At 44.1% G+C, this 22363-nt stretch overlaps 1 protein-coding gene across 2 annotated transcripts in view; it reads right to left on the reverse strand.

Moving 5' to 3' along the window:
• Nucleotides 1–1979, reverse strand: part of ZDHHC14 (zinc finger DHHC-type palmitoyltransferase 14) — a 266282-nt gene extending 264303 nt beyond the window's left edge. Inside the window, exon 1 of one of the 2 annotated variants that reach the window (XM_044243227.1) lies at nt 1735–1979. In XM_044243227.1, the coding sequence (XP_044099162.1) occupies nt 1735–1979 (245 nt within the window). The remainder of the gene's footprint in view (nt 1–1734) is intronic. The other variant, XM_044243236.1, reaches the window with a different exon arrangement.
• Nucleotides 1980–22363: the final 20384 nt, after the last annotated feature.

Here is a 22363-nt window from a genome sequence, read left to right on the forward strand (position 1 = left end):
AGCCTATCTATCTAGAAGGCCACCTGTCATAGAAGCCACCATTAGAAGTATGGCATCCGTGTTCAATCACATGGTATCCTCACCCCAGGGCCTGAACCTATCATGACTCAGACCCTGGTCTGTAAGGACAAGTGGCTGCCTCTGGAAGGGGACAAGGCGAGCAACACAGGAGGGAAAGAACATTTCTCCTGCTATTGCCAAAGCTGTTTCACACCCTCCCTCTCCCATCCCCAAGGCCCCCAACAGGCTCCACCCTAGTTGCAAATGTGTCCCAAAGTTAAATTTCTGGAAGAGACTGGGAAATGTACCTAGTCAGAAAGGAAGGGGTTGTGTGTGAGGCCTGGGGGCACTGCATGGCTTACCTCTGAGATCTCTCTCCTCACCTGCTCTAACTCAATCCCGTTCATCATAGCACAATGTTCAGATGCAAAATGTTTCCCCTCAGAGTCAGAGGGCTTTACAAGAAAGGTATTACACTGTCCAGAGATCATTCATTTCTGACTGACACAGCATTTGGAATACCAAACCCTGGGGCAAAATAAGAGCCTATTAAGACTTACCAGAGACAAAAGTAAATAAACACAAAGGTTTAATTAACCCTATGCAACAGAAGATGGAGACTGAATGGGTACCATGCCCCATAATAAGCAGGATATGGGACACGCAAAGAACCCCCAATAAATGTATTTTGGGGGTAGGAGAGTGTAGTGGGGGAGTAGCTACAACTTTGATCAGACATAGGATACCAGCAATTACATAAGAAGCTACATTGCAAATGCTGGACCTAATAAAAGCAATTGAAATTGATTCTGGAATGTGGTTAAAGGACTTTATCTAACCTATTAATAAATAAGAAGATCTTTCATTAGTTGGCAGGAGGACAGTTGCTACTGGCCAACTTGACTTTCCTGAAAACGGCGAAGACTTGCATGTGCTTTTCTTCAAATAAAAGCCCCAAAGTCCCAAAGTACTGGTTCCGGAAACAGAAGTTACCATGCAGTGTCATACTTCTCCTGAACAGACTGACAAAGTCTCCTCTCACCTGTTCCCCCAACACTGGGGGAGGGGGGAGGAGAAAATGTGTATTTTCAACGTTTTTTATTGAAACTTTTTTTAAAAGCAAAGAGTTTGGAAAGCTCACGGTAAATCAGAAATTGTTGATCAAGAGTGACCATTTAAGGAGAACAAAAAATGAAAATATCCTTCCAGGTTACATCGGGTGGCCTACACTTGGAACCCTGAAATAACCAAGATTCTTCACTCTTTCGTTAAGGTACCTATAAGACTTAGTAAACGAGATTAACAAAATGCCCTATGCTGGTGAGGAAGGAAGTCACTGCATTTACCCCTGACTGCCTGAGCAATCAGCCTCATCCTCCCTTCGCACTCAAGGCTACATCCTGGCTGGCTTGCTCGTCTCCCAACTCAGCAGAGACAGCACCAAGAATCAGTCACCTGCGAGGTGCCACCCAACCCCTGGGAGCAACGAGGCCGGCGCACCTTCCCGGCGTGCCCTCTCCCCTCTCCACTCCCAGAGCCCGACCCAGGGCTGCCTGATCTCTGGCGACCAAAGAGCAAACGGACCTCCCGAAGAAAGAGAGGGAGAAGTGGGTTTGCATTATATAACAGTGTACAGCAAATAAGGCTTCTAGAAAACGAAAGTAGCGGGAGGAGAGGCAGGGGTCGGGAGAGGCGAGGGGAGCGGGGCGTCGCGGAGCTTCCGCAGCCACTTACTCGAAGGCGAAGAAGAGTCCGCTAGTGACCAGGATGAGGACGAGCGTCAGGTAGAAGACGCCCGTCTGCCGGGCCATCATGATCCTGCCGTTGCAGAAGAACTTGTTTCTTCCCGGGAAAACCTCCCATTTCCTCCGGGCCGCGATTTTCTTCTTCTTGTGGGGCGACTCCATGGGGGAGGAGCTGTGGGTGCTGATCTGACTGTACTCGCAGTCTTTCATGGGCCCGCCGCCGCCGGGAGGCATCCACGAGGGCAGCCGGCGGGGGGCGCACGCCCCCAGAAGCCCCCCGGCCGCGCGGGCCCCGCCGAGCCACGACCGCCGCCGGCCGCCCGGCCGCCCCCCGAGCCGCGGCGCCGCGACCCCTACGCCGGCTCCCGGCTCGGCGACAACTTTGCCGAGGACACCCAGGTTAACCCTTGCGGGAGCCCAGCTGTCATAGCCGGGTCCCCCTCCGGGAGGGACGGTGCTCGCTTGCAGCCCGCGGCGGCGGTCCTCAGTCGCTTCCAGCCCGCGTACCGGCGCTCCGGGGCCCCGCGGGGCGCGAGGGGCCGCCCGGCCGGTCCCCGGCTCGCCGCGCGCCCGCCCCCTCGCACCGCCGCTCGCTCGGCCCCGCCGCCCCCGGCCCGCCGGCCGCGCCTCGGCTCCGGCCCGTCGACCCCCGAGCGCTGCGCCCCGAGGGGACACGAGGCGGCGGCCCCGGCGCCGGCTTCCTCGGGAGCCACTTCGGCGCCGCGGCCAGGTTTATTCCAATCCTTCCTCCCGGCGGCGGATCCTCCCCAGGAGAGAGCGATGGAAACTGGGAGGCCGCTCGCGGCACCGGCAACCCCTCCCAGGGGTGGGTGGGGAAACCGAGCACGTTCTTCTGTCAGGAGCGGGCTCGGCGACAGCCCGGGCGCTGCTCGCTTGGCGACCCCGCGCCGGCGCGCCTGGCAGCCGAGTCCAGACCGCGGGCCCCGCGCGGGGCTGCCGCGGCCGCCCGGGCAGAGGGTCGCGGCGGCGGCTGGTGGGCTGCACGGCCAGCGGATCCCTGGCTCCCTCCTGCCCCATAGGGGCCGGGCGGGGCGCGAGGAGGGCCGCGGGGGCGGGGGCGGGGGGGGCGGCGGAGCGCGTCTCGGGGCCGCGGGGCGAGTGCCACAGACACTTGTTTGCAAGGCTCAGCCCCGGCGCGCGCGCGGCGCTCGGAGCGGGTCCGCCTCCTCCCAACCGGGTGGGCGGCGGCCCTCGCCGAGCCAGCCCGGCTCCTCCTCCCGCTCCTCCTTCTCGCCCGCGGAGCCCTGCACAGGCCCCGCGGGGTCCCCGCCCCAGGCCCCTCGGGCGGGCCAGGCGCCGTCCCCTCCACTACCCGGGGGAAAGTGCTGGGCTCCCCGCCGGCATCGCTCGCGGACGGCTCGGGTCGGTGCCCGCTGGCCGGGGCGCGCACTCGCCCGCAGACTCGGGCCGCCGCCTCCCGGCTTCTCCTCCGGTTTATTCCCGGCCGCCGCTACCGCTTCGGCGCGCGCGCGCACACACACACACTCACACATTCACGCTGCTACACGCAAAGCCCTTCTTGCCGCTCCCGGGGACCTGAGGAACCCACGCGGAGAGGTGACCCTCCCGGGGCCTGACCCGGCTCGTCCTCTTCCTCCCCCCAGCGGGGCGCGTGGTCGACTGGCGGGGAGCTCTGCTGCTGCCCGGGAGTGGGCAGGGGTGCCCGGCGACGGGATGGGGAGAGGGGGTACGGGACAGGCCTGAGTCTGGGAGGAGGGCTGCGGGCCGGGGTCTCGGGGCCCGAACGTTTCCCAGGTTTCCCGCGGGGAGAGCGGAGCGGTCTGGGTCCCCTCCTGCCCCGGATCCCTGCCTCCGTGCCGGAGGACAAGCCCGTGGCGGCCAGGCTCTGCGGAGGTTGCCGCCTCCCCAGCCCTTTCTCACTTCTCGGACACGGGCGCTCGCAATTTACTCGCTTTATTGCTCCCTTTTCCCCTGCGAGCGCCCAGGGCAGCAGAGGGACCGACCGATCTCCTCTAGAGCCCGCGCCTCCCCTGCCCGCCCCGCCCCACCGTCCCGGCCGATCCGCCCGTGCGCTCGCGCGCTCGCTGGCTTTGCGGCGGGGCCGGAGCCCTCGCGTGGTGGGAACAACCAGTGGGCAGCGGAAAGCAAAGGCGGCCGGGCGGGGACGCTCGGTTTTCCGAGCCCCACTTTCCTTTCGCCGCCCACTGGGATGTGTAGTTCTTCCTCTCGCCCACTGGCTCCGAGAGGAAATATGATTTGGGGACCAAAAAACTACAAATCCCTGCATCCCCCGCGACGAAAGCGGGAGAGGCGCGGTGCGGGGCGTTCTGGTTCTCCGAGACTGGAGATGCGAACTAACAAAGGGAATGGTGGGGGGCGGCTGTGGCTTCCCGGGGCTGGGTACTTTACACGTTACACACGTTCTTTATCTGATCTTTGCTGCAACGCTGCGAGGCACTACTGTGTGCAGTTTAGAGAACGCTCTACTTGGCAGAGATCTCAGAGTGCCCCGGTAGTGGAGATGAGATTGAACCCAGAGCCCTGAGAATTTCCTTTTTTAAAAGCGCTGCCTCGGTAAGCCTTGTCAAAGGTAGAAAAGAACTGGGTGGGATCAGTTGGAAAGAACTTCCTGCAGTAAGGGAAAAGTGGTAAGGATGGCAATTATAGTGGGACATGAAGTCATAAGTAGTTATGGAAAAAGTAGAGTTCACAAGGGTCCATTCCAGAGCAGGTTAGGGATACGGGTCCTACGATCAGAATCGGGATTCAGTGATTTTAGGTTTTGTATGACCTATGAGGGTATGATAGGAACAATTAAGTACTTTGTGACTGCAGTATTTAAAAATGACAAAGACAATAACTAGCAAAGCTTAGACATTTCAAGTGAAAGGTCTCATATGCTTACCTGTTCTTTAGCTCGTGGGATCAAGGGGATGTTATTCTTACTCCATTTATAGAACATGCCTTTTCTCCCTGTGTCCAATTAGTATACTAGCTCTATCAACTATCTGGCTTTTAAAAGACTTCTATTTTGGTTCTTAGTGAAGTTTTAGTTTTTCTGGTATCACTGTTGTACTTTTAAAAAGTCCTTCTCTGTTAGAGACACTAAAGTATTTGCAAGTGCTATAAAATACTCCAGCCCATCCATCTCCAAAACCATGACCATAATGATGAAACAATACTGGCAACCTATGGAAAATTGTTTACATTGGGTGGTACATGTGAATTAGTAATATATTGCTGCAAATTATCACAAATTAAGAAACTCAATAACAGTTTCATATCTCACACTTTTTATGGGTCAGGTGTCCAAGGATGTAAGGTCCTCTGCTTCAGGTCTTAACCTACCATCAAGGTGTTGACAAGGCTGTGTTTTATCTGGGGGCTCAGCTAGGAAAGTGTCAGCTTCCTCACTCAGGGCCCTGGCGGATTTCATTTCCTTGCAGCTGTAGGATGGAAGATCCTGGCTTTTTCTGGCTGGCCACTGGAGACTGCTGTCAGCTCCTGGAGGGCACCTGGAGTTCATTGTCATGTGCCCTTTCCTAACATGGCCACTGACTTCATCAAGCCAGCATGGAGAGTCCCCAGAGTAAGTTTGTTAGCAAGATGGAATCTTACACAACATAAGTAATCACACAAGGGTGATACCAAATTGACATACTCTGTTGGTTAGAAGCAGGTTTTTTGTTTGAGAAACAAGATGGAGACACGTAGAAAGTCGATAATGAATTTCTTCCTGATGCGATAAAAATAACTATCTTTTCGGAAGTATCCTCTTTATTAGGTAGAATTCTGGTTCTTGAGACATTTAGCTCACTAGATCCAGAGGACAATCCAAGGAGGCAAGGATTCTTACCAGTATTTCACAGGGGCATAAACAAGCTCAGAGAAGTGGGATGATGTGCCCAGGGGCTCATAGCTAGTAAGTAACCAAGTCAGGATTCTCCAGCCAGGCACGTGTGTGGGGTTCCAACCCTTTCTACTCCAGCCCACTGCACAATGAAAAGAGTATACTGTGTCTGACTAGCTGCCTGCTGAGTAGACTTTGCTCAAAGTGCGGCTGGGGGCTGTGGCCATTTGGATATGCAGAACCAAGGGGGTGAGGATCTCGGGACAGTGGGAATGGTGGGGGAAACACATGACGATTCTAGTTGGACTAGAGCTGACAAGATTCAAGAGCAAGTAGTTTACTTAGGAAGGGATTCCAGAAAACACCGGTGACAGTGAAGTGAAATAGAGGGGAAGAAGCTTCTAGAGCATGCATTATGAAGCAAGTTACCAGCACAGGGGACTGAGGCTCAGACCCTCCCGGGGGCACTGGGGAGTGGTGCAGAACCCACCTCACAGCTCCCCATTGCAGGGGTGGGGGCACGGGGGGGGGGGGGGGGGGTTGTGAGGAAGCTGACCTTTGCCCACCAACCTAGCAGCTGCTAGTTGAGAACTGGGAGCCTTACTCTACCTTCTTAACAGCTGATCAACCCTTCTGAAGCTGATGTAGTCAGCACTGCCGTGGGCACTCAGAACACCAAGCTGGGCTTCCCTGGATTGTTGGGGATATCTTTGATTCCAGCGGACCTTTCCCTGTTTCCACCTGACTCAGTGGGCCCACCAACAACAAGGTTCTGTTAACAAGATTAGAGCTTTGGTCCTTTCGTCTGAGCAGCTCAAAGCATTCTCCAGACCCACCTTGGTCATTCTCAGAATTTACCTCCAGGCAGCGGAAAAGGAAGAATGGTCTTACGTATGGTTTAAAGGGAGGACATTCAGATCCAGGACATTATATATCTTATATACCTTTTGAGGTCAGGATGAAGTGCTTCCAGGACGGTCAAAGGACATGGAGGTCAAAGGGACAAGGTCCTCTAAGGTGAACTTTGAAGTCATCCCGAAAGGGCTTTCTTCCGAGAACTCTAGGATGGCAGGAAGTAACTGCTGAAACTCCTGTATTAAACAGAATTCTCCAGAAAATCAGACACCCTAATCCCTACCAACCCAGAGGGTTGGCTCGCAATTTTTACATGTGCTCAGCACCTCTGGGAACATCACGGGTCAAAACACATAAGATGTTTAAAGTAATAAACTTAGGGCTATAGGAAAAAAGTGGATGATGCAGAAAAAACATAATCCAAAATTTTCTTATAATAGGCAAAAACAGAGGGAGACAACCATAAAAGACTCTTCATCTCAGGAAACAAACTGAGGGCTGCTGGAGGGGAGGGGGGTGGGAGGGATGGGGTGGCAGGGTGATGGACACTGGGGAGGGCATGTGCTATGGTGAGAGCTGTGAATTGTGTAAGACTGATGAATCACAGACCTGTACCCCTGAAATGAATAATACATTATATGTTAATAAAAAATTGTAATTGCCTGCAAGTGAGCCTTTCTTGCCTTTTAACACTAAAAAATATATTTTTTTCCGGAGTTTCATAAAAATAACGCATGTGCATTGAAAAAATTTTACTTTATTTTATTACAAAATTTTATTACAAAAAAGAAAAAATATATTGGACACAAATACACAAAATGTAAAAGTTGTTCAAATTCCCATCACCTTAAGATAGTCTTTTAACATTTTGTTAGCCATCCTTATATAAGTCATTTTACACATTTACATCCATATCATTTAACAAAAATGGAATCATATCCTGCATGCTATTTGCATCCTGTATGCTTTTTTTTTTAATTGTGATGTTTTTTTTTCTTTCATTGCCAACCCCCCCTCTTCTTTAAGTAACCACTGTTTGCAATATCTATCCTTCTCCAGACTCATATCGCTATAGGCAAAGACACAGATACAGTCCGCATTCCACTTTCATCCATTGTCCTGATAATGTTCTTTACAGTTAATTTGTCCCCGCCCAGGCTCATACATGGCGCTTTGCATGAGGTCTCTAAGAGTCTTCTTCCGTGTGGGACAGCCACATTACTTTCTGCCTTTTGTTTCTTGATATTGACATTTCAGAAGAGTATAGGCCATTTATTTTTGTACAGTGTCATTCAGTTTGGGTTTGTCTGGTGTTTCTTCACAATAAAATCCGGCTGCGGACCCTCACCGGCGCTCAGCTTATGTACATAGACAATATAGCTGAACCTGCCTCCTGCAGGGCCGGATTTGTTTGTTTGTTTATTTGTTTTAAAGTAGGGTCCATGCCCAAGGTGGGGCTTGAACTCACCCGCCTGAGATCAAGAGTCCTATGCTCTACCAGCTGAGCAGCCAGGCCCGGCTCCTCGCACCCTTTTAAGAAGCACGTTCATACGGCTTCCAGCTACAGGTGCTGGATAAAGCCGGAATGTGCAACAAGCTCCAGGCCAAAACTGACCCACAAAATATAGACACTTGTTAGCCGAGAAGCCAAAGCGTACGCAGGCAGTTTTAAAGCAGCAAGAGTTATGAAGAGGGACAAAGTCTCCCAAACTCCTTTGCTAATTACTCATAAAACATGCAACAGAATAGGGGCGCCTGGGTGGCTCAGTTGGCTAAGCATCTGCATCGGCTTGGGTCATGATCCCGGAGTCCTGGGATCGAGCCCACGTCGGGCTCCCGGCTCAGGGGGAAGCCTACTTCTCCCTCTCCTCGGCCGCTCCCCCTGCTTATGCGCTCTCGCTCTCTCTCTGTGTCAAATAAATAAAAACTAAAAAACAAAACAAACAAACAAAAAAAAAAAACCATGCAACAGAACAATAAGCATGATGGCGAAAGAAGAAGTTTCCTGCTGGCCATGAGAAACAGGAGTTCTCTGTTCTCCCGCTCGCACCGCGACCACGCACCTGCCGGAGCACAGGGGAGAGAGACGCTCCGAGCTCTGCAAGCGGTTCCAGCGCGAGGCCAGCCCGGGTGTGCAGAGCACCTGCACCTGCCGCCGGAGCCCGGCTGCCGCTCGGGGGCGGACAAGAGTGTGACAGACACTTCTCTCAACAGAACGTGCTGCTTAGTCAGAAAGAATTCCAGAAGAATCCAAAATGGTTTTCAGAAATTTTTTGTCTCCTCCGTAAGGAAGGGGTTTTGAGGAATGTCTAAGGCTATTTCTGAATGAAAGCTAGCCAGTGCAACAGCTTGCGGGCCGGGTATTTATTCTCTGAATACATGGAAACCGAGTCCAGGAACAAACTTTTCTTGGCATCCTCTGCATTTCTGGGAAATAAAAATCTCATTGGAATGAAAAACTGAAATCTACCTACCTCGAAGGTTGGTTGCGAGGTCAAAAAATACATACAAAAGTGCCCTGTAAGTAGTAAGTGCAAGTGCAGATATTAACTGTATTTTTGTTATTTTCCCCTTTTCTCCGATTTTTACTGTTTATATTGTTTTCTTGCTTTCTTTCCTTTTTTTTTTTTTTTTTTTTTTTGGTATTGTTTTCTCTCAAAAGGCAATTGAGACCTGTATAAAGCATCTACTTCTACTCGTTTGGATTTCTCTGGTCAGTAGCTTAACTCCTAATTGAGAAGGGGGAAAAAAATATGTCTTTGTCCTCCCCAAAACACCTGCATAACAATACATTTGTAAATTCTGAAACTTATTCCCATTTGGGCTGTAAAAATATCAGGGATATTCTTAGATATAGGTAATTCAATGAGATAAAGAGTGCAAATCTATTTCCAGAAATTTTCATTTTTGTAACTTTCTATGTTCCTGTAATAATATTTCTTTCACCTTAAGAGGCATTTTAATTTGTTCTAGTACACACTTATTTTAGGTTTAAAATCATTTCACAATATAACATAGTAAGTTATGCTTTACCCCTCTTACATCTTTTCTGGAATGACATAGATATAAGTTACTGGTTTTTTGTTTTTGTTTTTTTAATCTACTTGAGAGAGAGAGTGAGCGAGAGGGTGAGAGCAGGAGCAGGGGGAGAGGCAGAGGGGGAAGCAGGCTCCCTGCTAAGCAGGTCTCCATCATAGGACTCCATCATAGGACCCTGGGCAGGTCTCCATCATATGCAGGTCTCTATCATAGGATCCTGGGATCACGACCTGAGCTGAAGGCAGACACTTAACCTACTGAGCCACCCAGGCACCCCTAAATTATTGTCGTTGTTTTTTTAAATAGGCAGCATTATTTCAGCTTTCTATTAGCCTATTTACATATGTTGAAAAAATCAGATTACACATTTCAGTAGAAGTATCAGTGAAATTACCTTGTGCCCTTCTCAAATCAGGTCAAATGATGTTGGTTTAGCCAATGCTGGTGATGTTCATTTTGATCATTAGGATAAGATAGTTCCACCAGATTTTTCCCATTTAAAGTTATTATTTTGGGAATGCGTGGGTGGCTCAGCTGGTTAAGCCTCTGCCTTCCGCTCAGGTCATGATCCCTGGGTCCTGAGATCGAGTCCTAAATCAGGCTCCTTTTTCAGCTGGGAGCCTACTTCTCTCCCTGCCTGCTGCTCCCCCTGCTTGTGCTCTATCTCTCTAACAAATAAATAAATAAAATCTTTTTTAAAAAATTAAATAAAGTTATTTTTCCTTCCTAATTAATAATTGTAAAGAATGTAAATATCTTATTCTTTATCAAACTCTCACACTAATTAAAATTAGTAAACCACTTGATGATTTCCTAATTTTATTCTTCTTCCTACCTTCCTTCCTTCTCTCTCTTCCTCTCCTTCTCCCTCCCCAACTCTTTCCCCTCTCTCCCTATTTCTCCCTCTCCCCACCTCTCCCCCCTTTCTTGGATTTTCACAGTAAGGAAGAATTTCCCCTTCCTCCCCATTTATGTATCTGTTCACTCATCTATTTCTATCAGAATGGCCTCATAGATATTTATATTGTTCAATAGGTTATTATCAATAGTTATTTTAATATTCGGATTGTTCCAGATTTGGCTGCTTCAGGCTAAGTCCTGAATAATGTGATGTGAACTGATCATTCCTGGCTTCCCCACTAACTGACTCAATCACCTGTGAGGGCTCATCTTGTCCTTCCCCTGTCTTGGTCCTGCCAGTCACTTCTCCAAGGGGTCCTCGTTCGTTTTAGCGGAAGATATATATGTGCTTGTATACCTCTATCTCTTGCCATCTCCATAAAAACATAGGCAGGCATAGACATGTACATTTATTTTTCTCAATGTTAAAATCCATGTTTTTAAACTGATACATGCAATTCTATTTAAGAACTATAGGCTATATTGCATGCTCTTCTACTTTCCATACTTGAAGACCAGCACCATTATCCTCAGCATATTTGTTCATTTCCTCAAGCCTAGAATCCAAAAAAGATTTCAGAACTGCTAGCCCACACCACTAAGAAAAACAAACCAACAATCTAGATTGAGTAATTATTTACAGCTCTTTTTTATTTTAGATAAAATAAATAAGTAAACAAATAAATAAAGATTGGACATCTTTGCATTGTTTTTAACCTTAGGAGAAAGCATCAAATATTTCATTGAGAGGTCTCCTTCTATTTCTGGTTTGATGAGTTTATATATACAGAGATGTTGAATTTTGTAAGATGTTCTTTCTGTACCTATTGAGATAGTTTTCTCCTTGATTCTGTTAATATGATGATAATCACATCAACTGATAACTGCTTAAAAATATATATATATACATTTCTGAGACAATCCTCACTTGTTTAAAATGTATTATCCTTTTCCTATATTGCTAGATTTGAATTAACAATACTTTGTGGAAAATAAATTGCATCTATGTTATGAGGGTTAATTGTTTAGTGATTTTCATTTGTTTGTTTATTCTGTTATGTCTTTGTCATGTTTTGTTTCAGGATTCTTCTCCTGGCCTCATCAAACAAGACAGCAATTATTCACTCATCTATATTTTTTTTCCCAAAAGGGTTTTGTAAGGCTGCTATTATTTATCTGTTCAATGTTTGATAGTGGGGCACCTGGGTGACTCGGGCAGTTAAGCATCTGACTCTTGATTTCAGCTCAGGTCATGATCTCAGGGTCATGTGATTGAACCCCGTGTTGGGCTCTGCACTGAGTATGGAGTCTGCTGGAGATGCTCCCTCTCCCTCTGCCCCTCCTCCTGCCCCTCCCCCCGGCTCTCTCTCACTTTCTCTAAAAAATAAAAAGAAGAAAGAAATAAACAAAATATCTTTTAAAAACACAAAAATAAATGTTTGACAGAACTCATCAGCCAATTTTTTTGGTCCTGGAATTCTATTTGAGGGAAAGGTTATGACAGCAAATTCAATGTCTTCAAACGATATAAAATGACTCTTTAGTTTCTATTTTATCTTGTTTCCATTTGGACAAATTATGCTTTTCAAGGAATTTTTCTCTTTCATTTAAGTTATTGGATATCATGGCATAGAATTGTTCATGATATTCTCCTGTTATCCATTTAATGTCTATAATATCACTTATTGTAAATATTGGCAATTTTCTCAATCAACTTTGCTAAGTGCTTACCAGTTTATTAATTTTTTCAGAAAAATTAATTTTTACCTTGTTAATTTAAGCTAGTGTTTTTTTCCTATTTCATTTGTATCTGCTCTTATCTTTATAATTATCTTCCTTTTTTTACTTTAGGTTTCTAGATTTTTTTTAAGATTTTATGTATTTATTTGACAGAGAGAGAGAGAGATCACAAGTAGGAAGAAAGGCAGGCAGAAAGTGGGGGAAACGGGCTCCCCACTGAGCAGAGAGCCCGATGCGGGGCTCTATCCCAGGACCCTGAGATCATGACCTGAGCTGAAGGCAGAGGCTTTAATCCACTGAGCCACACAGGCACCCCTGTTTCTAGATTCTTAAGTCAGAATCTTAATTCTACATCTTTTTTCTTTTCTAATATAAATATTTAAAACTCTGAGATCCCCCCAAAAACCACCTTAACTGCACTCCACAAATTTTAATATGTTATATTTCATTATCAGAGCTCTAAATGTTTTCTAATTTTCCTGGTGATTTTTTTTTGTCTATCCATGTTTTATTAAGAAGTGAGTTGTTCAATTTCTACATATCTTATTGTTATTGATTCCTAATATTTTTAAAAAGATTTTCTTATTTATTTATTTGAGAGTGAGAGAGAGAGTGTGTGTCAGAGTGGAGAGGTCAGAGGGAGAAGCAGACTCCCCACTGAGCAGGGAGCCTGATGCAGGACTCAATCCTGGGACTCCAGGATCATGACCCGCTTAACCAACTGAGCCACCCAGGCACCTGATTCCTGATATTTTTGTGGTCAGAGAACATACGCTGTAAGATTTGAGCTTTTTAAAATTTATTACAACTGGTTTTATTTTCCAGCATATGGTCAGGATGTCATGATCCCAGGTACACTGAGAAAGAATGTTTTTCTGCAGTTCTTGGGTACAGTGTCCTTGAAGTGTCAGTTATGTTAAGGTAGTTGATAATTTTGTCAGGTCTTTTACATCCTTAGTAATTTTTACTCTAGTTGTTCTCTCATTTATTGAGGGAGAGGTGTTAAAATCTCCAACTATGATTGTGGATTTGTGGATTTTCCCCTTATTTCTTGGTTTTTGCTTTATGTGATTGGAAGCCTTCTTATTAGGAGCATAAATATGTATGATTATTTAATTGTTTTATATTCTCAATGAATTCACCACTTTATTGTCACAAATATAATTCTTTTCTCTAGCTGTATTCCTAGACTAGGAATTAATATTCCAATTAATATTGTCTAGTGTTAATTTATCTGGCACACCTTTCTTATGTGTACTGTTTTTATGGTAAATCTTTTTCCCATTATTTAGCTTTCAACCCCTTGGATACTTTATGAAAGACTAATTTTTTAAAATAGCATGTGGTTAGGTTTTGCTTTGTTATCTAGCCTGGCAATTCCTGTTTTTAGTGGGAGTGTTTAGTACATTTACATTTAATATAATTATTGATATGATTGGATTTGGGTCTACCATTTTCTTTGTTTTATATTTGTCTGAGCTGATCTTTTGCTTCTTTGCTACTCTCTTCCTGCCTCTTTTTGGTTTTGTCAAAAAAGAACCTTTATAACATTCCATTTTAGTTCCTCTATAGGCTTTTCAGATATACCTCTTTGTCTTGTTTATTAGTGGTTTCTCTGGGGATTAAAATACATATACTCATCACAGTCTTTAGAGCTAGTATAATGTACATTTTAAAATCTTGAAGTAGTATAAATCTCTTTACCTGTGTTTTGTACATTTGATGTGATTTATTATAACTGTATGCTTTACAAGCCACAAAATATATGATGACCTAATTTTGCTTTAAATAACCATATGGTGCTTAAAGACATCAAGAGAAGAAAAAAGCAGAATTTTATATTTAGCTACATACTTAACATTTCTGATTCTCTTTATTCCTCTCTGTAGAAACAAACTTCCACGTGATGTCAATTTATTTCAGCCTAAAGAAATGTGAAAGAAAACTTTTCTTTATCTGGTATTATTTTAGTTTACTTTCACTTTTTAAGGCTATTTTGATGGCATTTAGAATTCTGGGCTGATGGGTGTTTTATCCTCAGACCTTTAAAGATAAGATTCCACTGGCTTCTGGTATTAATTGCTTTCGATGAGAAGCAAGTAGTCACCTGTGCTATTGTTCCCCAATTTGTGATCTATCATAAAAAGTGCTACTCTCAAGACTGTTTTTCAGTTTGACTATGATGTGCCTTGTTATTTTCTTTTTATATTTATCTTAAGATTTGGAGCGTCTTAGGTCTGTAAGTTTATATTCTTTGCGTAATTTGGGAAAATTTTAGTCATTTTTTTCAAACATTTGTATGTGGCCCCATTTTCTCCGTCTACTCTCATTCTGAGACTCTAATTCCACATATGTTAAGCTGCTCAATATGATCACACAGATTAATGACATTCTGTGTATTTAGCTTTTAAAGTCTTTCTTCTGTGTGTTCTTCAGATCAGATAACTTCTATTGATCTGACTTCAAGTTCACTGACCCTTTCTGCTGCTATCTGCAATTTATAATTAAACCTATCCCATGAAATTCTTGTTTCAGATATTTTATTTTCAGCCCTCGAATTTCTGTCTCATCCCTTTTTAGAGTTTTTCTTTCCTGCTGGGCTTTGTCCATCTGTTGGTTTATCATGATCATATTTTCTTTTAAGTTCTTGAACATGTTTACAAGCACTCTTTTAAAGTCCTTGTTTGCTAATTCCAACATCTGAGTTATCGCATGGTTGGTTTCTATTCATTGGTTTTTCTCTTGTACATGGGTCACATTTTCTTGCTTTTTCAAATGTCTAGTAATTCTTTGTCTTTGCTGCACATTATAAGTGCTACATTGTTGAGATACTATGGATTTTTAAAATCTTACTTTAGATTTTTTTTTCTTTTGGATGGTTAATTTACTGACATAGCAGCTTGAGTCTTTCAAGGTTTGTAATCCAGAGCAATCTTTACACTAGGGCTAGAGTAACTCTATTCCTAGAATGTTGACATTTTGGCAGGTTGAGAGCCCAGGATGTTCATTGCGGTCTTTCCACTGGATTGTTGGAACTCCTATATCTCTCAGTACTGTAGAACCTCCAGGCCTAGTGGAGTCTTGCCTTTGCAATCACAGTTCAGTACATGGCCAAACAGGTAAGGGGGTCCCTAAGCAGAACTTTGGAGCTCCTTTTATGCATAACTTCTTCTATTCTGATACTCTACCCTACAAACTCCAGCTACATTAGCAACTCTGAACTCTGTTCTCTGTTTCCATCAATCAGTGGGCTAAAGGAATGTGTGGGCTCCTTCTCACTGCACCATGATCCAAAGAGTGCCCCCAGGCAGAGCTAAGATGATTGTGGTGCTCATTTCATCTTCTGCCTGATGTCCAACAATCAAAGACAACAACTCATACATTTTTATCAATTTTGAAGGCAGGCAGGCCCTTGTCCTTGTATATTTTGATCAGTTTATGGAGAAAAGGTTAATTAGATACCCATACTCTAGAGATTATTATATTTTTGTTATGTTACTATCTAAGCTTTTTTGTACCCATTATTTCTTAATTATTTTTTTGGAATAGCAGGATTGCCTTTTTACTTCATACCCCAACTTATTTAGAAATACATAAAAGAATTTCCAAATAATATATTTTCTCAGGTAAAAATCTATCTTCCAGAAACCACCAAATATTTAGTCTCTTTCTGACCTTGTCCTCTTTGATGAATCTCATGATAGATTTTTAGAAGTGTTCTACCTGCTCAGTGGTGTTCTAAGAGGGAAACTGATGAGATACAGTGCTGCCATTTCTTCCATGGATCTGTGGATTTCTTCAGACCATGCTCTTTCCAGGAGAACTTTCTTGAGGGTCACTTAGATTCTCCAGCTCTGTGCTTCAGACTGTTTCACCCAGAAGAGAAGAGCCTTGCACTGGCTCTGTGTCTGGATGCCAGTAGGTTTGGAATGTAGTTCACACTTTAACTTTCAGCAGTTTACTATCCTCAGCTTAGGGGTAGAAGTTAGTAGTTGAATTGAAATTGGGAGCGAACAATGTGGACTTACTCAAACTGCCATTTTTCTATCAAACCCAACTTGATTACAATGTCCCTATGGATTAATAAGACAAGAAAGTTTGTTGAGCACCCTTTATTACAGAAAATGAATTTATATTTTTTAAATTAATGCCCATTCAAATAAGTCCCTGGCCAAGACAGTTGTTGTTTTTTTTTTAAGATGTTATTTATTTATTTTTGTGTGAGAGAGAGAGAAAGAAAGAGCACAAGCAGGGGGGAGGAGCAGAGGGAGAAGCTGACTCCCTGCTGAGCAGGGAGCCTGATGTGGGGCTCAATGTGGGTCTTGATCCCAGCACCTGAGGATCATGACCTGAGTCGAAAGCAGACGCTTAACCAATTGAGCCACACAGACACCTGCCAAGATACCTTTTCTTAGGTAAATCTATGATTCAATATTTGAATCTTTTAATACCTCTATTTAAAGATGAAATTTGAGCAACCTGGGGTTTTGATTAGTGTCTGTCTGTCCCTCCCCCTTTTCTAGCACAACACTGAGTAGTAAGCGTCAATGATGATGAAAAACCCCAGGCGAAACCATACCAAATAAACACTGGTGAGGAGGTGGGACAACAGAACTTGCATCTACCAACCCAAACTGTCTTTTGTACTATTTGCAAGAAGACAGGTACAAGAGCATTCACTGAAACACTGGGTTTCTTTCATAGTAAAAAGAATGAAACCTTGAAACAACCTTATGGCCATTAGTAGGAGACTAGGTTAAAAAACAGTGGACTAAGGGCACCAGGTTGGCTCAGTCAGTTAAGCCTCCGACCGTTGATTTTGGCTCAGGCCGTGATCTGGGGGTCCTGAGATCTAGCCCCACCTTGGGTTCTGAGCTGGGTGTGGAGTCTGCTTAAGACTCTCTCTCTCCCTCTCCCTCTGCCTCTCCTTCCCCCTTCCCCCAGCTTGCACACACACACACACACACACTCTCTCTCTCTCTCTCTCTCTAAAAAAAAAAAAAAATTAGTGAACTATTCATACAATAGCATATTATACAGAGTGAGATGGAATAATTAGAAGTATAAGGATAAACATAAATTTTTAAAATGATATTAAATGAAAAAGAAAGTTGCTGGAGTTTACATATATACGGTGGCTTTTATATGAATTATAACGGGATATTTTGTTTATGGTTATATACATGAATACTAAAATTCAAAAGAAATCCAAAGGGATGGTAAACACAAAATCCAGTGTATTTTTTAAAGCAATGGAAGGAGTGAAGAAAAAAGAAAATGAGGATCAAGAGTTTAAGCTGTATAGTTGATACAGAGGAGATTATTATATTTTTGTTATGTTACTATCTAAGCTTTTTTGTACCCATTATTTCTTAATTATTTTTTGGAATAGCAGGATTGCCTTTTTACTTCATACCCCAACTTATTGGCTCCGTAGCTCAGGGGTTAGAGCACTGGTCTCGTATCCCAACTTATTTAGAAATACATAAAAGAATTTCCAAATAATATATATTCTCAGGTAAAAATCTATCTTCCAGAAACCACCAAATATTTAGTCTCTTTCTGACCTTGTCCTCTTTGATGAGGGAAGTCAGCATCCACAGTACTGAGATAGAAAACATCATTTTATTCACAGGATTAATAATTGAGGTCTCAGCAAAAGACAGGAGCTGCCAAATACAGGTTAAAAGAAATACTTGAAAAAGAATAAAGACATGTTTAGTTTACTAGAACAATGTAAATAAGGTCTACTGTTAAGTTACACATTAATGTTGACAGGCCCCGTGAACGGCTCTGTCCACACAAAAAATCATTACCGCCAGAAAAACTCAACATTGTACTCAATCTCAACCAGCTCTTATCTGATAAATATTTACTATCCCCTTAGGAAAAGGGAAAGTGGATAAAAAGAAAAAAGTCTATTTTCTAAGCTTGGGTATCTTAACAGTGAAACCAGTCTATTTAGATCAACACAGATGTTCAGTGAGCTCAAGGCAGAGTTAAAAAAAATTTCTTGTTGGCTGGGAAAGCAAAACGAAACAAAACAAAAGGAGAACTGAGAAGAAAAAAAGGAGACAAAAAGAGTCTGAATGATATGAAAAATGTCAGGTTTGAACCTTAAAAACACTGGGTAGCCAAGAATTCCAGGATTGTTGGTGAACTATATCTCACCCATCATTCTCAGAGTCCCAGGCATGTGCCATAGATGATGGGGAAACAGAAATGCACAAGCTCTAGTCCTGGATGTTAGGTATTGTAACCAAAAGATAACTAAGGACACCCCCACAGGGCAGATATTCGCCACAATGATGGTGCCCTCAGCAGAGCATCGGCCACAGATAAAGGAATAACTTACTTGTGGACAGTTTCATTGGCAAGCTGACATTTGATCTGGACCTTTATGGGAACTTTACTTCTTCTCAACTAACGGAATAAAAAGAAAGTTCCAAAACCAAGATGAAAGACAACAATCATGGCATTGTTTAAATGTTTTTTAAAAAGTGGCACGAATGAAGGATTATTTTTTAAAATACATGTGTTATGGGCTGAAGTATGTCCCCTACCCCAAAATTTCATTCGTTGAAGTCCTAAATTCCCAGTACCTCAGAATGTGACTGTATTTGGAGGGAACACTTTCAAAGACAGTGGGCTATAATCCACTTTCAAAGACATACAAAGATGAAGGTCATCAACACAGAGAAGACAGCCATCTACAAGGCAAGGAGAAAGACCTCAAAAGAAACCAACCTTGCTGACACTTTGACCTCAAACTTCTTGCCTCCAGATTGGGAGAAAATAAATTTCTATTGTTTAGACCACCCGGTCTGTAGTACTTTGTTATGGCAGAACTAGCAAACTAATATAACATAGTATACCTAAAATGATGGTAAAAATCCTGTGTTGACCTATGATATTCAAATCATAATGTCTAGTTTAAAAATGCAGACAGTTGTATAGAATGATCCAATTTTTATAAAACTGTGCAATTAAATGCATAAATATAGCTAGAAAGATGACAAATGTTCTCTCTGATGTTGTGTGTTATTTTTTTAAAAAAAACTTTCTCCGTTAGGCTTTTCTGCATTGGTCCATTATTTTAATAAGTATGTGAGTGGATGAATTCGAGTGGGAATAAATATATAGAGCAAGAAAAAGAAATGTAGCTCAGGGCAGAACCTTGGGGAATGCTGTTATTTAAGGGACAGAAGGTAGAAGCAAGCTAAAGCAACAAAGAAAAATTGGTCAGAGAGGAGAAAAACCCAGAGTATATTCCAAAGAAACCAATGGAGGGCAAGGTTTTAGAAGGAACAGGCTGCTAACCAAGGTTCAAGGGTGCAAGGAGCCTCATGGACCCTGGCAGGACAACACTGCATCTGGAAACCAGAAAGTCATGCTGTCCTCGGAGACCTGTGGTGAGGCCAGTTTGTAAGGGTTTGCGGAAAAAATTGGTAGTGAGGAAGGAAGGTGGCAAAGCCATGAATAGTGAGAAGAATTACAGACCTTCAGGTCTAGAAGCAGACTGTCATTATCATACCAGGAATAGTCTGAATTCAAACCCAGAGATGCTGAAATGCCAGTTACCCTAGAAACCCAGAGAAGAATACCTTAGCAACTGTACCAAGCTGCTGTATTCTGCAGGGTACCTGGAGATGTTCCTGGCCCCACTCTGGTGTAATCTGTCAATTAGCCCAGAGTCTTTGCTTAATGGCAAAGATACTTCTATAGACTAAAAGCCTTGACAATGAGATCGCTTAGTAGCCTCTATAAAATAATAAGGGTGCTGGCAGCAACCAGCACTTGGTAATTAGAAAGGTCTCATAATGTGACAAAAAAGCATTTCTAAACTGTTATGACTTTGAGGAACATGCTTTCTTGTCTAGTTTCTGTACCTCTTAGCCAGGTTCCCTTGGGATGAGAGCACAATAAAAGCGAAGTAAAGATAGAAGGAGAGAGGGAAGGTGAGGGTCTGTGTTTAGAAAGTGTGCAAGGCACTGATGTTTCTCCCTTCATTTTAGCCAGGTAGCTCGGGGGTGACATTTCGTCAGTGTTATGACAAAGATATCATATATATCGTATTTACATCATATTATGTAACATTTAGTTAACTATTACACGTAGTTAACTGTTGTGGGCCAAGCAGCATACTACACACTTTACCGGAAATGGTTAATTTCATTTTTACACAATTCCACTTAAGTAGCTGTTATTGTTATCTCCTGTCTATGGATGAGGGGCCTGAGGCTAAGAAAAGTTGTGTTATGTACTTGAGATCACACAGACTCCTTGATTTAACATCACTTTTGGCTACTACTCAGGGCACAAAGTGACCTTTGACATTAGGTCTCCCACTGAGGACCCCACACCCGGGTCCCACCATCAGACACAAGACTGAACAGACTGAACAACACTTAAAAGGAGAATCTAGATGCTGTAGGAGAGGGGTGTCCGCTGGCGGCTGGGTGTCCCCTCACGGCTGGGCCATCAGAAGGTTTCTGAGAAGAGTTCACAAGTGGAGCTTCCTTTTACCATAAAATCAAAACATCATCTGCCTTTTCTACCTTTCTTCCTTTGTCTTCTTCCTTCCCAGCTCTTTCCCGGCTGGCTCTAACCGGCCAGGCTGCGCTGGTACCACCATCTGTTGATCGCCATCGTCCTCACTCCCTTCCAAGCACTAGCCTTCCTAGCCGCCGCCCGCCGAGCTGCGCATGCTCCCATGCTCGGAGGCCAGAGCTGTTGTCATGGCCAGCCCGCCGCGGCAAGGATAACCTGCCGAGCGGGACTCCAGTAAAGGACCCTCGCTAGCCTCTGGCCTTTGGATGGGGATCTCTGAGTGCTGTGTGGACTGGCTGCTAGGGCAGGCATCGTTAAAATATTCTCTGCACCCAGTGTGGGGCTCGAACTCATGACCCCGAGGTCAAGAGTCGGATGCTCTTCTGACCCAGCCAGCCAGCATTCCCTGGAGGCCTTTCTGAGTACAGCTCCGTCCTATGTTAGCTGAGTTCACCTTTAACTGTCATCTGGTAAACAAAACCCTAAAATTCTTTGTGTCCCAAAAGTTGGAGGATAAAGGAATGGAGTAGTCGAGTTCACATCGTGAGCCAGGGCATTGCTGGGAAAGTCCCAGAACTCTCTAGCGCCCACATCTAACATCAGAATCTGTCTCTAACTGGCTGAGCTGCTCCACCAGAAAGCAGAAAGTGATTGTTAAAATAAATTAGTTTTTAAAATGTTAATAGCACTTTTCACATTATTCACAATCAGATGTCTCCCTTTTCATAATCAGAAGAGAGAGAACCTGCTTTTTAGGAAGTGCTTCTTTTCTTTCTTTCTTTCTTTTCTTTTTTTTTTAAGATTTTATTTATTTATTTGACAGAGAGAGGAGATACAGCCAGAAAGGGAACATAAGCAGGGGCAGTGGGAGAGGTAGAAGCAGGGAGCCTGATGTGGAACTCGATCCCAGGACTCTGGGATCATGAGCCTAACCGAAGGCAAATGCTTAACAACTGAGTCACCCAGGCATCCCTAGTAAGAGTTTCTTAAGCCCAGAATAATTTCTGGATACCTATAGAAAATAAGCCAAAGATATTGAAGAAGAATGGGAAAGAGTTATTTGCTCTTATCAAAAGCAAATTATCTCTTATGAGAAGAAAAGTCTTTGACCATTGGTAATTCATTCTGTTGAAAGATACCTCAACAACTGAAGAAAAAAAGCTCTCATTAGACCTGAAAAAAAAAAAGGGATGAAATAAAGAAAGAAACATAGATTTGATCACAGTGCCAGAGTCTCAGATTTTTGACCCAAAGAAAAGGCTGAAGATGCTTGAATAACTTTTAGGCATATACGCAGTATGAAGAACTAGATCTTCTCCATCTCTTCCTTAAGATTTATTTCTTTTTTCGGGAAAGAGAGCACACAAGCAGGAGGGAGGATGGAGAGGGAGAGAGACAGAATCTCAAGCAGACTCCACGCTGAGCACAGAGCCCAACGCAGGGCTTGAGCTCACGACCCTGCAATCAGGACCTGATCCCAAACCAAGAGTCACGCATTCAACTGCCTGCACCACTCAGGGGTCCCCCTTCCCCATCTCTTGAGGAGTTTAGTGTTGTTGTTTTTATTTTAAGATTTTATTTATTTATTTGACAGACAGGATCACAAGCAGGCAGAGAGACAGTCAGAGAGAGAGAGAGAGGAGGAAGTAGGCTCCCTGCACAGCAGAGAGCCCGATGTGGGGCTCGATCCCAGGACCCTGAG

Source organism: Neovison vison, chromosome 1, assembly GCF_020171115.1.
Source record: "Neovison vison isolate M4711 chromosome 1, ASM_NN_V1, whole genome shotgun sequence".
Taxonomy (NCBI): Eukaryota; Metazoa; Chordata; class Mammalia; order Carnivora; family Mustelidae; genus Neogale; species Neogale vison.